Source organism: Phaethon lepturus, unplaced genomic scaffold, assembly GCF_000687285.1.
Source record: "Phaethon lepturus isolate BGI_N335 unplaced genomic scaffold, ASM68728v1 scaffold46308, whole genome shotgun sequence".
Lineage (NCBI taxonomy): Eukaryota > Metazoa > Chordata > Aves > Phaethontiformes > Phaethontidae > Phaethon > Phaethon lepturus.
In genome coordinates this window covers 1,133-14,491 of record NW_010559164.1, presented here as the reverse complement: position 1 = coordinate 14,491, position 13,359 = coordinate 1,133, and the positions used below count along the sequence as shown (strand labels likewise).

At 40.0% G+C, this 13,359-nt stretch overlaps 1 protein-coding gene across 1 annotated transcript; it reads left to right on the top strand.

The window, feature by feature from the left end:
* Window positions 1-7: 7 nt before the first annotated feature.
* Window positions 8-11,447, top strand: RRAGC (Ras-related GTP binding C). Its single transcript, XM_010293279.1, has 7 exons — window positions 8-91; window positions 4,815-5,018; window positions 5,729-5,928; window positions 6,798-6,912; window positions 8,406-8,548; window positions 9,938-10,086; window positions 11,079-11,447. Exons 1-7 carry the CDS (start codon window positions 53-55, stop codon window positions 11,228-11,230), a joined length of 1,002 nt encoding a protein of 333 aa, XP_010291581.1. The 5' UTR covers window positions 8-52; the 3' UTR covers window positions 11,231-11,447.
* Window positions 11,448-13,359: the final 1,912 nt, after the last annotated feature.

The window sequence follows — 13,359 nt, the reverse complement described above, 5'->3', positions numbered from 1 at the left end:
CGGGCCCGGCGGCGGCGCGGGCGGGGCGGACTCCAAGCCTCGGATCCTGCTTATGGGGCTGCGGCGCAGCGGGAAGTCCTCCATCCAGAAGGTGAGGGGCAGCCGGCGGCTCCCCGCCCCCGCGTGCCGCGCTGCCTCTACGGCGCTGAGCTCTTTTTCTTTTCTGTCTTGCTGATTAGGCAAATTTTGCTTTTTAATGTGAGCGTATGTGGTGAAGTTGGAGCGAAGAGAGGCTCCAGCTTAAAGACGGTTACTTCCCGGAACGGACTCCGATCATCTGCACTAGAGAGGAAGGTTGTGTAGCGTAGGTTGTAGCCTTTGTAGTTCTTCGCTTTAACGCTTCAGAACTAAAAAACTGGTGTGAAATTTATCGTGAGGCGTTTTCTTACGGATGTGTAAGCACCGTGAGCGGTACAGGTGTGTGGTGTTTAGCTGGCGTTTCCGGTCGGAAGAAGACTTGAGCTGTTGTTCTGCCTTTTGATCATTTGAAAGAGACTTCTGCTTTTCTATGAGCAGAAAGGCAGCCTCTGGTTTCCTTAGTACGTTGTCTCAGCAAACGAGTGTCGCTGGTCGAGGAGGGGATAAAACAGTTCCCAGTGTCTTAGGTTTGTCAGTGGCTTTGTGAAGTCGCTAGTGTTGCTTAATCAAAACAAGACAAAATTGACTGTTTGCATTTGCCGTGTAGCTTGAGAGATGTGTAGCGCTAAGAATGATCCTTGTTTCTCAGTGCAAGTTTTGTATTTGCGATCCCTATTATGAAGCTTTTAAGTGGTATTTTTATGGGAAGGCATTACTAGTGAAATAAAGTGGTTCTCAAGCTCTAGACTTAGGGGCCTGAAACTTTTTTCAAATGCAAGTGTGGAATTCCTCAGATTTATTCAGAGATGCGGACTACTTTGTAATCCACAGACTGTAGTAGACCTATGAGTCCTAAACTCAGTAGTCTGAAGACTCCTATCTTTCCTGTAGTTGTACAGGAAAGGAATAGTGTGATGTTGAGTGTGCAATGCGAGGACATGGAGTTTATCTTTTGCCCATTTGACTTGGGAATTAGAAGCTGTGGTTCTGTTACCTAGGAGCTCGTGGCGCTGCCTGAGTGACCTAACTGTGGCAATAATGTAAGACACTCTTGGAGCATTAAGAAGTTTCTCTTCAACAGCATCCCTGTTCTTAGATCTGTCTAGTCAAAAAATGGTCATAACCAGACCTGACCCTTCTGTCATGGTCTCTAGTTATTGATCACCTTGCCAGGGGGTAGGGATATGCATGATAAACCCTGTGTTGGGAAAAGTATTTGCTTTGTAGGAATCTAGACATTTGTGTGTAAAACATAAATTATTAAACCATTCCAGCCTCATACTGAGAGCAGTATTGAAAGGAAGTCTATCACAAAAGAAAAAATGGTGGTGCTGAGGAGGAATTCTGTGGGGTTGTTTTTTTTTTTTTTTCTTTGGACAATTAGATTTTTCCATACTGGTATAACCTATGAATGTCCAGTAGCAAACTGAGGTTAGGAGATTTTGAGGAATGTGATGACTGCTGCAGTTTATAAAACAATTTTTTTGTGCAAACTTACGACTTGTGTAACTGGACTTACTGTACTGTCCTTACGTACTAGGAACCTGGAAAGAGTTCAGACAGAGTACCTGATTGTGGGTTTTTTGGGTGTATGGCAGGGTTTTTTGTTTTGTGGGTTTTTTGGGTGTGTTTTATTTGTTGTGGGTTTCTTTTTGTCATGGTCACCAGATTTGCTGCTCTTCGTTCATAAGATTAGTATAAATATTTTATTGGGGGAGGAATTTATGTGTGTGGTAGAACCTAAAGCAGCAGCTTGTTCGGAACTGCTGTAAACCTTTCGTTTATACCCATTTTTCTTTAAACGTGCTAAATCAATGAACTGAATTGGGGATGTAGGGAGTCAGAACCAGCTGACTGTTGCGCTTCTGTCGCGAGCTCTAGTACTTAGAAGATCTTACTGCAAGAGGCAGTGGTCCTAATAACTAGTTTCCTTTAAAAACTTGGTCTGGCTCGTCTTCCTTTCGCTGTATTTATGCTCTTCCTTTGTCACACCTCCCTGCCCCCCAGTCTCTCCTCGGGGTAAAAAAGACCACTGCTACTTCTGAGACCTCATTCATTATAGTAGCTTAAGAAGTCTACAAAATTAAAGCAAAGATTACATCTTACTGCTGTTAGGGAATCTTTTGGAAGTTGCTTTTCATTGTTACCTGTGAAGCAGCTGTCGCTTCCAATTAATAGATTCTCCACACAGTCTTGCAATACCATACATTTTCTCTCTCTTTCCAGGGACCTCCTTCCATCTGCCCATGCAAATTCCTTTCTGGACATCAGGGCAATAGAAATAGTCTAATATTACCTCAAGAGAAAAAGGGGTTTACTGTGACTGGAAAAAAAATATGGAGTTTGAAAACCCATTCTGCATTTGGACTTATAGGTAAAGGTGCCTATTTTTATGTGCAGAATGATCCTGTGCTGCAGTGGGGAGACTTGTTGTTTATGAAAGGCAAACTGCCTGCTTTGGCTGTGCAGACCTCATGGAGGCATGCTTCGTGGTGGCTTGGGACAACTCCCAGTGGAGGGTTCTCCCCTTTGGGTTACTTGCTCTGTGAAGATTTTTAGAGGAGTTCTGGGATGGGTTGTTGTTTCCTTTCTGAGGAAAAGGATGTAGATTTCTCAGGTATAAACCAGTTATTCATGTTTGCAGACAGTGTCAAAAAAAAAAAAAAAGGAATCTATCATAGATTTGTTACTTTCTCAGCAACTTGCAATTTCAGAGTTAGATATTCCTTTGCAGTTTATAGGTGTTGTTACAATGTACCCGATAAGGTGTCTTGCGATGGCAGGTTATATTTGATCATAAGCTCTTGTAGAAGGGATGGTGTGGAAGTCATGCTTGTCACTTGATGTATAGAATTATTGTTTGCTAGTCTGGGAAATTTTTATTAGTATGGATCAGGCCAGCATTTCAGCTGGAAGTGAAATTCTGAATATGGCTGTTCTCTGATCTGTAAAAGACAAACAAAACAAAACCCAAAACAAACACCAACATCCCCGCAAACCAAACAAATAATTAAAAAACCACAGCAATCAACCAACCAAAAACCTCCAAACACAAGCTTTCCTGGGGAGTCCATTCAGAGTTTAAGGTAGTGGGAATGAATATGTTGGATAAATTCAGCTCATGTATCCAAGGAAGGGTAACTACTTGAAAATTGAGACAGAAATGGTGAGTATAAAAAAAAAAGGGCAGTCCAAAAACATGAAGGCAGTTTAGAAATACTGGATCAGGAATGCAGCTTAACTGCTGAAATTCAAGTGCTGTTGTAGAGAAGTTGTTATAGAGAAAAGGTGGACATGTCAGAAAATTTAAAAAAACCCTGAAAATTCAGAGATCATGGCAGGTTAGATATGAATGAGAAATTCAGAGGGATAAAAAAAATCTGAGAGAGTGTACTGCTAAGAGTGCTAACGCTGACAGTGAAAAGGTCTTAAACATCAATCCGATAAAATGTGTTGCTTTTGGAAGAAGGGGAAAGGGAGATGATGGCATTGGTTCTCAGAGACTCATCTGCTTTCACCAATTCTGTTCTGCTCCCTGAGATTTCGGAATGCTTTAAAACTGTGCTGCAAACCCTGAGGAATTTTCTAGTCCTTGCAATACAGCCACTACGTATCTAGAACTGTTCTTACCTTTCCATAGAAATGTCCTGCTGTTTAAAACCTCATTTAGATCCTGGCTTTCTCAAACATTTGCCTTGAGGAACTGAATTTTTTTCCTCTTGATCTTAAAAACCTAGGCTGACGTACTACTTCGAAGCTCACTAAATAATCCATTAACGGTGCTGGGTGTGGAGTTGTTTGTCTTGCAGTTTTTTTGACAGAGATTGTTGCACTAGGTCTCTTTAATGGATCACTTCCGTACCTGTGTGAAACATTAAAAAAAAAAAATCACTAAGTGCTAGATAGGGAACATATTTCTTTTTGCAGTCCTAGCGTTCAGCTGCCCCACATTTGTGGTAACTTTTGTAACACACGGTTGAGTGGCTTTAGTGCTCCGTTCACTGTTGAAACTGACTGCTTTTGCTACAGGCTGCTTTGCTGTGGGGTTACACGCTAGTTCTATTTGTTCAGGGACGGGCTAAAATCCCAGCGGGGCTGTTTGTGTACTAGCAATGAGGTATGTTTTTCATCGCTGTGACTAAACCGTTTACCACCTAGCCTGAAAGCTTTCATAATTTCTTTAGGGTACTTGGAAAGAGAGGGTCAGCGAACATAATTTAGTGTTAATAGACGGCAAACTACCTAACTATTCGGGTCTCAAACCAAGATGTTATTTTTGCACACTTTTATTGTAGTTTAGGATCATTATCTTGTGTCGTAATGCTTGATGCCAGACTAAAAGCAAAGTTTTCTTTAGGAATTTCTAAGACTGGAAAGGAATAGTTCTCAAAAGTTGCTTAATTAACATGGTGCCTTTATACCAGATCTTAATTGGCTAATATAGCAGAACTTGAAAATGCTATGTTAGACTTGCAAGGGAGACAGATAAACTGGAATGTCTGTCTTTAGGCAGTAGTATCGTTTAGACTTGTGAAAATGTTTAACTGTGTTCGGTTGGTTGGTTTTAGTCCAGGGTAGGTTATTTCCTTAGCTGATGCAGGAAGCTCTCTAGTTACCAAAAGGAAACTATACACTTTAGAATTGACAAACCTATTTCTAAGATTCAAGTTATGGAACCTTTACCAATCTTTTCTAATAAGATAATGTCGGGACTATTATTTGTGTTCTTTTAACAGGTTGTGTTTCACAAAATGTCACCCAATGAGACTCTGTTCTTGGAAAGTACCAACAAGATCTACAAAGATGATATTTCCAACAGTTCATTTGTGAATTTCCAAATATGGGATTTTCCTGGACAGATGGACTTTTTTGATCCAACATTTGATTATGAGATGATCTTCAGAGGAACAGGTGCCCTAATATATGTTATTGATGCCCAGGTAAATGCAATTCGCTAAGAATCACAAGGAAGTTTTCTTTTTGCTTTGTGTGCGAGAGGAATGATAGAGAAGTTGGTAATTCATAATTTTTTTTGTAAGTTCGTAAAACATCTGTTATGTATGAAAGGATGCATTGGCAATCTGATTTTTGGTGTGTGATTTTGAGTTTGTGAAATGATTGGAACATATGCTCTCAGTGGAGAGTGGAAGGGGGTGAGTACTCTGAACTGACCTTTTCTACAATAATAGTGAAAACCCGCTGTGCTAAATGGTCAGAATTATCCCTTCCCTCTGCTGTTGACTGCTATGGAGTTCATTTAATAACAGCATGCTTCTGACCTCAGTTTCAAGTACGGGTGCTATAGGGTATCTGGTAGCTTCTAATGAACTTAAGAATTGCACCGTGGGAGATTGCCTGGTTTTTAGGACCGTCTTGGAGATCGCTGCAGCCTTTTGCTGGAGTTGAAGTGTAACCTGCCTTTTGCTCTGAAGCCTAGTTATGTGTAGCTGAGCCTTGTATAGCTAACGCGACTGAATTTACGTAACAGAATCTAAGCTACTTGGATTTCTGACACTCCAAGGTATTCTCTTCTCCCATGCTTCTGTTTAGTTACAGAAGTGAAGTGAAGTTCTTGCACTGAAATATTTTGTCCCTGTGCAGTACCGGAAATAAAGCCTTGTCATTCATTCCTGCCAAAACTGATTTACAGGATGACTACATGGAAGCTTTAACGAGACTCCACATTACAGTTTCAAAAGCCTACAAGGTCAACCCGGAAATGAACTTTGAAGTTTTTATTCATAAAGTTGATGGTTTATCGGATGACCATAAAATAGAAACTCAGAGGGATATTCATCAGAGGGCTAATGATGACCTTACGGATGCTGGGCTTGAAAAACTTCACCTTAGGTGAGTTAAAGATTCTGGCATATGTGATTCTACTGTTGCCGATACGCATACTGACTAACGGCTTTTAGATCCGGATGGACCGGAGAAGGCCTTGTTAGATTCTTAATATTGCATAAACTCGTGTTATATAATACACCGCTGAATTTATGGCCAAGCCTCAGCTGTTAGGCTGACTCAGATAAGGCAGGCTACTGTATCAGATTCCAGTCAACAGATTTATTCATAAATTTGCTGATAACTCAAGGTTCTTTAGCATACTTTTCATTCAGTGTAGTGGGCTGAATTTGTACATGTGGCCTGGAGGGGCAGAGGAAGGAGAGGGGAAGGGGCCTGCCTTCCAGTCCTGACTAGCAACTGACTTTTCAATGTTACTGCTTTTAAAAGTTTAGCCCCTTACTTGACATTTGGCTCACTTTTAAAGTGTCTTCTACTGACACCTTTAAAACAAGCTATCTTTTCTCTGTTTTTACTGCTATTTTGATTCTCAGGAAGCCTTTAAGTATTGCCAGTATCTCTTGGTGTTAGCGTGAACCAAGTGGAAGGCCAGGAAGAGGACTTGAAGAAATCTAGTTGAGCGTTTAACACCTTTTGTGATAAGCATTCTGTAGGCTAAGCGTGTTGTCAAAGCATATTCAAATTTATCTCTTCTCCCATCTCTCAGGGATAAGGAAGTCTGTTTTATTTTTACTCCAGTCGCTCAGAAATTAGGATGTTTGATGCAGTGGCCAGGTACATTTGTTATAGAGGCATCCCGCTAAATCATCAGGCCTGAATGTTAGAAAACACAGCTTTAACATTTCCGCTGCAATTCTGAAATTCTCTTGAATCTTTGTTCTTTTTTATTCCTTTTGCCTCCCTCCTCATCTCAGCTTTTATTTGACCAGTATCTATGACCATTCAATATTTGAAGCCTTCAGTAAAGTGGTGCAGAAGCTCATTCCACAACTGCCAACGCTGGAAAATCTACTAAATATCTTTATATCAGTAAGTGTTAATCTAACAGAACTTTGCCCGAAATACACGGAATGGTAAAGCAAATCCTTCTGCTAAGGCTAGATCTGCCTTTGGGGAGATTCGGATGGCGCTCACGTTGATGTACTCTGCTGGCCTGGTTGTCTGCATTACATGCTCTTTATCACAGCTAAATTGTACTCCTGCGTGCTTTGTGTCAGTTTCTCCAAATCCTGACAAAGCATAATTTGGATGGTTATAACTCTTGACACGGAAGTTTTCTGCCACCATGATATACTGATTAGTCTGATGTAGCTGTACTGGCAAGAGACTTTTTTTCATAATATGAAATTGGCCTTGAACTGAACTGTCTATTTCATGTGGCCTGTGAGACTTTTGCTGTTCTTTGAGTGTTTGTGTTTCTTATGGAATTTGTGACATAGAAATTTGCAGCTGTATATTTTAAATCAAATAAAATGTCACCCTAGAGACAAGGCTGAAGTTGCCTGTCTCATTTAAGTTATGTCTGTGAGGCTGTTGCAGGCATGTGGACAACATGGGAAAAACCAGCTGCAATTGAGAGGATCTGTGCGAGTCAGACGTGTCGCCCCATGCTACCATATAATGCTTGTTTCCTGTGTTGGTACCAGACTGTCTGTAATAACCTGGCCCAGTGGATAAAGGGCACGTTAATGCTTACCCTTGCTCAGTGCCATGAGGCTATGGGGAGTCTGGATGTCCTCAGGACACTGCCCTGGGTATTCAGACTAGCTAGGAAGAAGTGACGAGGAACGCTTCTGGTGCATAAATGGAAATGAAGCTGTGCCAGAAATCCATAATGTATATGTGGTAACCTACTTAACAGCAGAAGGCTTCTGGACTTAGTATGAGCACGTGCACTTTGCCAAAGTGCTCAGTTACAGATGGGATGGTACAGTTGGCTTGGTGCTTTTCCATACCCATAACTGCCATAATGTGATGCTCTTCAGAGAGTCGTAAGTGTAGAAGCTGACTTTATTTACTCTGCGTGTTAAACTACATGGCAACTGCCTCACACAGAAACTGAATTGCCAAGATACTACAAGCATGAAATTTAAGTGTCAGCATACTGCTATGAAGTAACTCATCTCTGGGCCTGGTCCAACAGGTGGATGTGAATGTGTGGCTCTTCTGGAGTTAACAGAACCACAGAAGAGTGCTGGTTCTGAAAAACTGCTGAATTTGGTTTCTGGGAGCAAAGTAAAATGTAACCTTAATTATGACCTGGTAAACAATAAACTAAAAAATTCTAACAGAGTCCCCAGCTTTTGTCAACTAGAAGGTAATGTTGATATGTACTATGGCAGCAAGGGTATTGTATTTATAAACTATATATGCTCTAGGTCTCGATTCTGTCTTAAGCTTCTAAATTAGTTATGTTTAAACCATTTCCTGCTATTAAGAACATGAGAGTGTGTGAATTCTACTTGAGATTTTAAAAATGCAGTTATTTTTAAAATTCATCCAAATTCTTTCTCTTTCTGAAGAATTCAGGCATTGAAAAAGCTTTTCTCTTCGATGTAGTCAGCAAAATCTACATCGCAACAGACAGTTCCCCTGTGGACATGCAGTCATATGAGTTGTGCTGTGACATGATTGATGTAGTGATAGATGTTTCCTGTATATATGGGTAAGTGATGAATACTTTTAGGAAAAAAGTCCTTAAAAGTTGTAGAATAGGTTGCAAACTGTGCAAGTGGTGCTGGCTTTGTCATTCAGCAAGATGCTATCAATTGGTCTGTAGACCACGTTAGTTCTGTAAGTAATTAGAATAAAGCCAAATGATTTGGCAGCTGGATTTGAGCCTTTGTGTACTCGGTTTGTTTCCCTCCACTCATGGCCTCAGATGGCCATCTGACATTTGTGAATGTCAAATGTTTCATGTAAAATATGAATGCTGCTGTGTCTTGTTTGGCACAGTGGGTGCAAGTATGCTAGTACCTGCAAATAATTGGGGTCGATAGCATGCCGCAGCTCATAAGTGTAACTTGCAGTCACTTTGCTTTTGAGACTTGCCACTGTGAACAGAATAGCTTTTGCGAGGTCAGCTTGGCTTTTGCTGACTTTCTCGGAGGAATGCATATAGCGCTTGATTCTCACAATTTACGAATGAATTATATTTCACAATGGATTTTTGAAGTGGCTCTGGAGAAGCGGTAACTTATTTTAGAACTGTGGTTGTAGCCTGCAAAATACAGTGCTGGCAAGAAACGTTTAATGCTCTGTCTCCTGAAGGGTCAACCCAGGGTTGTGTAACTGTTTTGGTGTTTTTTTTCAGGAGTGAGTGCTTAGAAGTAGCTTGTGATACGTCTTTTGCTTCTACAGTAATTTAACTGACACTAATAACTTGCAGATAGAAAGCAGCACGCTACTCTCTTCTTGTAAATGCAGGCTAGTTTCGCTTAAGACCAAAAAGTGTCCCGCTCCAATGTTGCGTGCACCCCAGTCCCGCCCCTGACCTCACTAAGGAAGCCTTTGTAGTATTAATTTACCAAAAGTAATTTTGCTGAGATGTCACGCCATTGACATTTTGACGTAAAAGTCCTGCACTAGAATCTTCAAAAGAATCACTTGGTACCTTACTGTGGCATGATGAACTCAGTGAGACAGTGAGTAGCAGTGACTCTTTTGTTTGAAAGTAAACTGTGCTATAACTTATGTACTGTACTATTTCCATTAGGAATACTCAGCTGTAAGCTGAAAACAGTATTGACTAAACAGGCACAGCTCTTGTTTAATATCAAAGGAATGCATGGTGATAGCTTGCTCTTAACTGCTTATCTAGGATAGATAGTATCTAGTGAAGGCTTCTACTCTGTTTAGGTCAAGCTTTTGTGAGAACTTAAGGTGTGATAATGGTCTTACTTACGATAGTAGTAAGACCTGCATTGCATGTTCTTCACTTGCTCACTGTTCAGTATGAGTAATATTTTTCTGACTGCATTTAACAGGTATTTGTCTTGAAGTTACATGTGCATGCCTACTAGGTTATGTTTTGGGTTAATTCGTTCTTTCTTAGGTTAAAAGAAGATGGAACTGGAAGCGCGTATGATAAAGAGTCAATGGCAATTATCAAGCTCAATAACACAACGGTCCTGTACTTGAAGGAAGTAACAAAGTTTTTGGCGTTAGTTTGCATTCTTAGAGAAGAGAGTTTTGAGCGCAAAGGTAAGGACTTATTCCCATTGAAAGGCTTTTATCTAATGTTTTTTATCAACTATAAAATATTAATATGACTATAGAAGTCACCTTGATTTTTGTGTAACTAAATTTGTTTAACTTCTTCTGGGAGGAATTTTCTCCTTTCCTAGAGATAGGTATAAAGGGGTCTTATTTTTATTCTTGTGAATCATGCTGAAATGACTTGTGTAGCTCATAGGCCTGTGTTGCTACCATCTGCTATAGTGGAATCAGTAGAGTGGAGTAATGCTTATTATATTCTGCTTGACAGCTGCTGTATTGTGAATAACCATATTCTCTATCACGTGTTGCACTGATGTAACTTTTTTAACGTATGACTGAAGAAATCAGTCAACAGTGGTAGGCTATTAAAACAAAGTGTTTAATACGCTGCAAGTCTAACCAACTATATAGTTGCTTGGACCAGTAGGAGATGATGCTATGAATGCTTATGTTACAGGGTAGGAATGAGGTGTAGGCCTTAATTTCAAAGTATTTGACTTAAATGGTGACAGTACTTATGTTGGCATTTTAAAAGAGAAAAAGCAGATGTGTTCTTGTAATAACTGTACTGTATTTGATCTCAAAGTTTTTCTTACCATAGTTAGGCTATATATCAATGATGTAAAGTGCAAGATAACATTTGAATGATAGTTGTGCTCTACTAGCATGTTTTTTGGGGGGTAGAGTCTTGTTTTGTACCCTCACCTGCTGTTTAATTATGAATACACACCTTGCATTCCTAATCTTTGGAATTTTGGAGAACCTTTTTTGTTCCTAAAAACAGACAGTCTAAACAAATACTGGCATCAGTAAAATGTTGTTAAATCTTCTGAATCCAAACTCATGCTAAAATAAGTAGCTTAAAAATAGCTGTTGGTTAAATGAAACATTTTACATTTATTTTGAAGCTCTGTTGATTATGTCATGTGCCAAGCTGAGCATGCTTTTTCCTCTCCCTTCTCCCTCCTTCTTGACAGGTCTGATAGACTACAATTTTCATTGTTTCCGCAAAGCCATTCATGAAGTCTTTGAAGTAGGTGTTGCCTCCCACAGAATTTGCAACTATCAGTCAAGCACCTCAAATATGAAAGCAGTGACTCACAATGGCACACCTAGGAATGCAGTCTAGAGGAAAACTAAAAATGTTTGATAGACTTGTCAGCTCCTCACTCCAAAGGTTTGTGGAACAAGAGAAGAGTAGTCTGAAAGCCTGAAGTATGTTTCACAGGAGAAGAGTGGCGCTAACTGTGGAACGGCAGCTTGTAACTCACGTTGGACAACTGAAGCTACTGTAAAAATACTTTGAGGCCAGTGGAGTTAAAAATGCCAGTTTGAAACCAGCTTTATTGCAAGTGCAGTGGTTTTTCTGTCTGGAGTCCTATTTTAACAGTCTGTCTCTGCCCGGTCAAAATTTACAAATGATTGAGTTTTGTGTGAAACACTGAATAATCACTTGTTCAGCCTTTTTTTTTTTTTTAATTAATCTTTACAATATCCCCTTTTGCTTAAATTTACCCTTTTGTCATTGGGGGGCGGGTGGGAGGAAGCTGGTGTTATTATTTAGGCTCATGAAACTCAGGCTTTTTGTTCGGTGAGGCTGGTCTTGCAAATCATTCCATAAAGTAGTTCTTGCTCTCGACAGTGTGCTCAGAGTATTCTTGTGAATCCTGTACTTCTTAAGTGGATGCAAGGTAGAGCTATGTGCTAGTGATTATGTGTTTGTTTGGAGAGCTGACCTGGAGCTTCATTTTAAAGGGTCTGTGATACTTTGCTTTCAGACCATGCTTCTTGGTATGCCCCCTTTGATGGAAGGGAAGTATTAAAACCAGAAATAAACTACCTGCTCTCTTTTGCAAAAACATGGATGTCATAAATCTGTGTGATTAATCCTATTCACAAAACAACTGCATGGCTAACTAAACTGAAATGTCTGCCATCCGTTGAAATAAAGCAACCACTTTCAGCTATCGCTAAGTGAAGAAATGACAAAGTTACTGACTTTTGATGGTGGATTCCTCTCTACCCTCTGACTGATCATCAAGACGATTTCTAGGAAATTGTCTGAGGGTGTTATCCTTGCATGGCAATTAAATATCAGTGTGCTACACCCTCCTAATAATACTGGACGATGAAAGTGCGTTGATTCTGTACTGTGGCAAACACCTTGTTTGTTGCCATGCAATCTGACTACAATGGTGTTTTCTTCTGATTTTGTGGATGCTGGCTTTCATACTATGGGAAGTATATCTGGATTGTTTTAATCTTATTTATTAGTATTATTACTGCAGATGTCATCCTGTACATCAGCCTTGCTATGCAGTAGGCTCAGCTACTGGCCTGTAAAGATTCTTGGCTCTTTTTACCTGTCCCTGTATGTGTACAGGCGTTGCAAAGCTATTGGACCAACTGACTATACAAGTGCCACTATAAAAGTTTCTGCAAGAAGATCTGTAACTGTAAGCAATCTCTGCAACTGATGTATTTATATGGTCAGAAATATCCATGGGATTGCTTCTGTGCTTATAGAATGGATTTTCTTTGAACTGTGTAAAAATGAATATACATGCATTAACATGAGGGTGTATGCACATACTGTGTACATGTTTTTCCTTTTGTTTTAAAGATGTTGTATGATACTAAATATGTTGAGGATCTGCTCCAAAAGTTACCGCAGTCAGCAGGAGACTTGTGAATTCAAGTGCTCTAGTTCAGTTCTCTTAATAGCAGTTGTAGTTCTGAATCTAGGCTGAGCCCCTTTTCCGTAAAGGAACACTGCAGTTGCGTTTTTTTTCTAAGGAAGTGATGCGGGCTTCTAAAGTTGGGTTTTGTAGCTTGCAAGCTCTATCACAGTGTTCTAGTACTCAAGGTGAGGGGAGAGGTAATTGTCAAGATCACAGGAAGGAAGAAATCATTCCCATTTGTGCAGTGAGCTTTCCATGTTCTAAGTACATGTGTATGTTCCTCTCTTTGTCTTCACTCTCTACATGATTTTGTGCTAATAAAACAAAAAAAGGTCAAACTGTAACACTGTTGTTTCTTTTGGAGGGTGAGGCACTTCAACAAAAGCCTATAAAGGCCTATATGGGTAAGCAAATTTTAAAAAGCCATGTTATCTTCACAGTATTTAAAAAAAAAAAAAGGCTTAATACCACCTTCCCATGTAAGGCTTTAAACCTTAGCTTTACTCTCAATCACAAGCTTACTCCAAACCGCATACTCAGTTTTCAGAAGATGCCTCTAGACTTTAAAAGCATATAA

What these genes read in the sequence shown, in the direction of transcription:
- RRAGC (XM_010293279.1), top strand. Translation starts at nt 53, where the DNA reads ATGGGGCTGCGGCGCAGCGGGAAGTCCTCCATCCAGAAG. An exon ending in CTTGAAAAACTTCACCTTAG is followed by an intron (nt 5,929 to 6,797) that starts GTGAGTTAAAGA and finishes TCCTCATCTCAG; the next exon opens with CTTTTATTTGACCAGTATCT. An exon ending in GATGTTTCCTGTATATATGG is followed by an intron (nt 8,549 to 9,937) that starts GTAAGTGATGAA and finishes GTTCTTTCTTAG; the next exon opens with GTTAAAAGAAGATGGAACTG.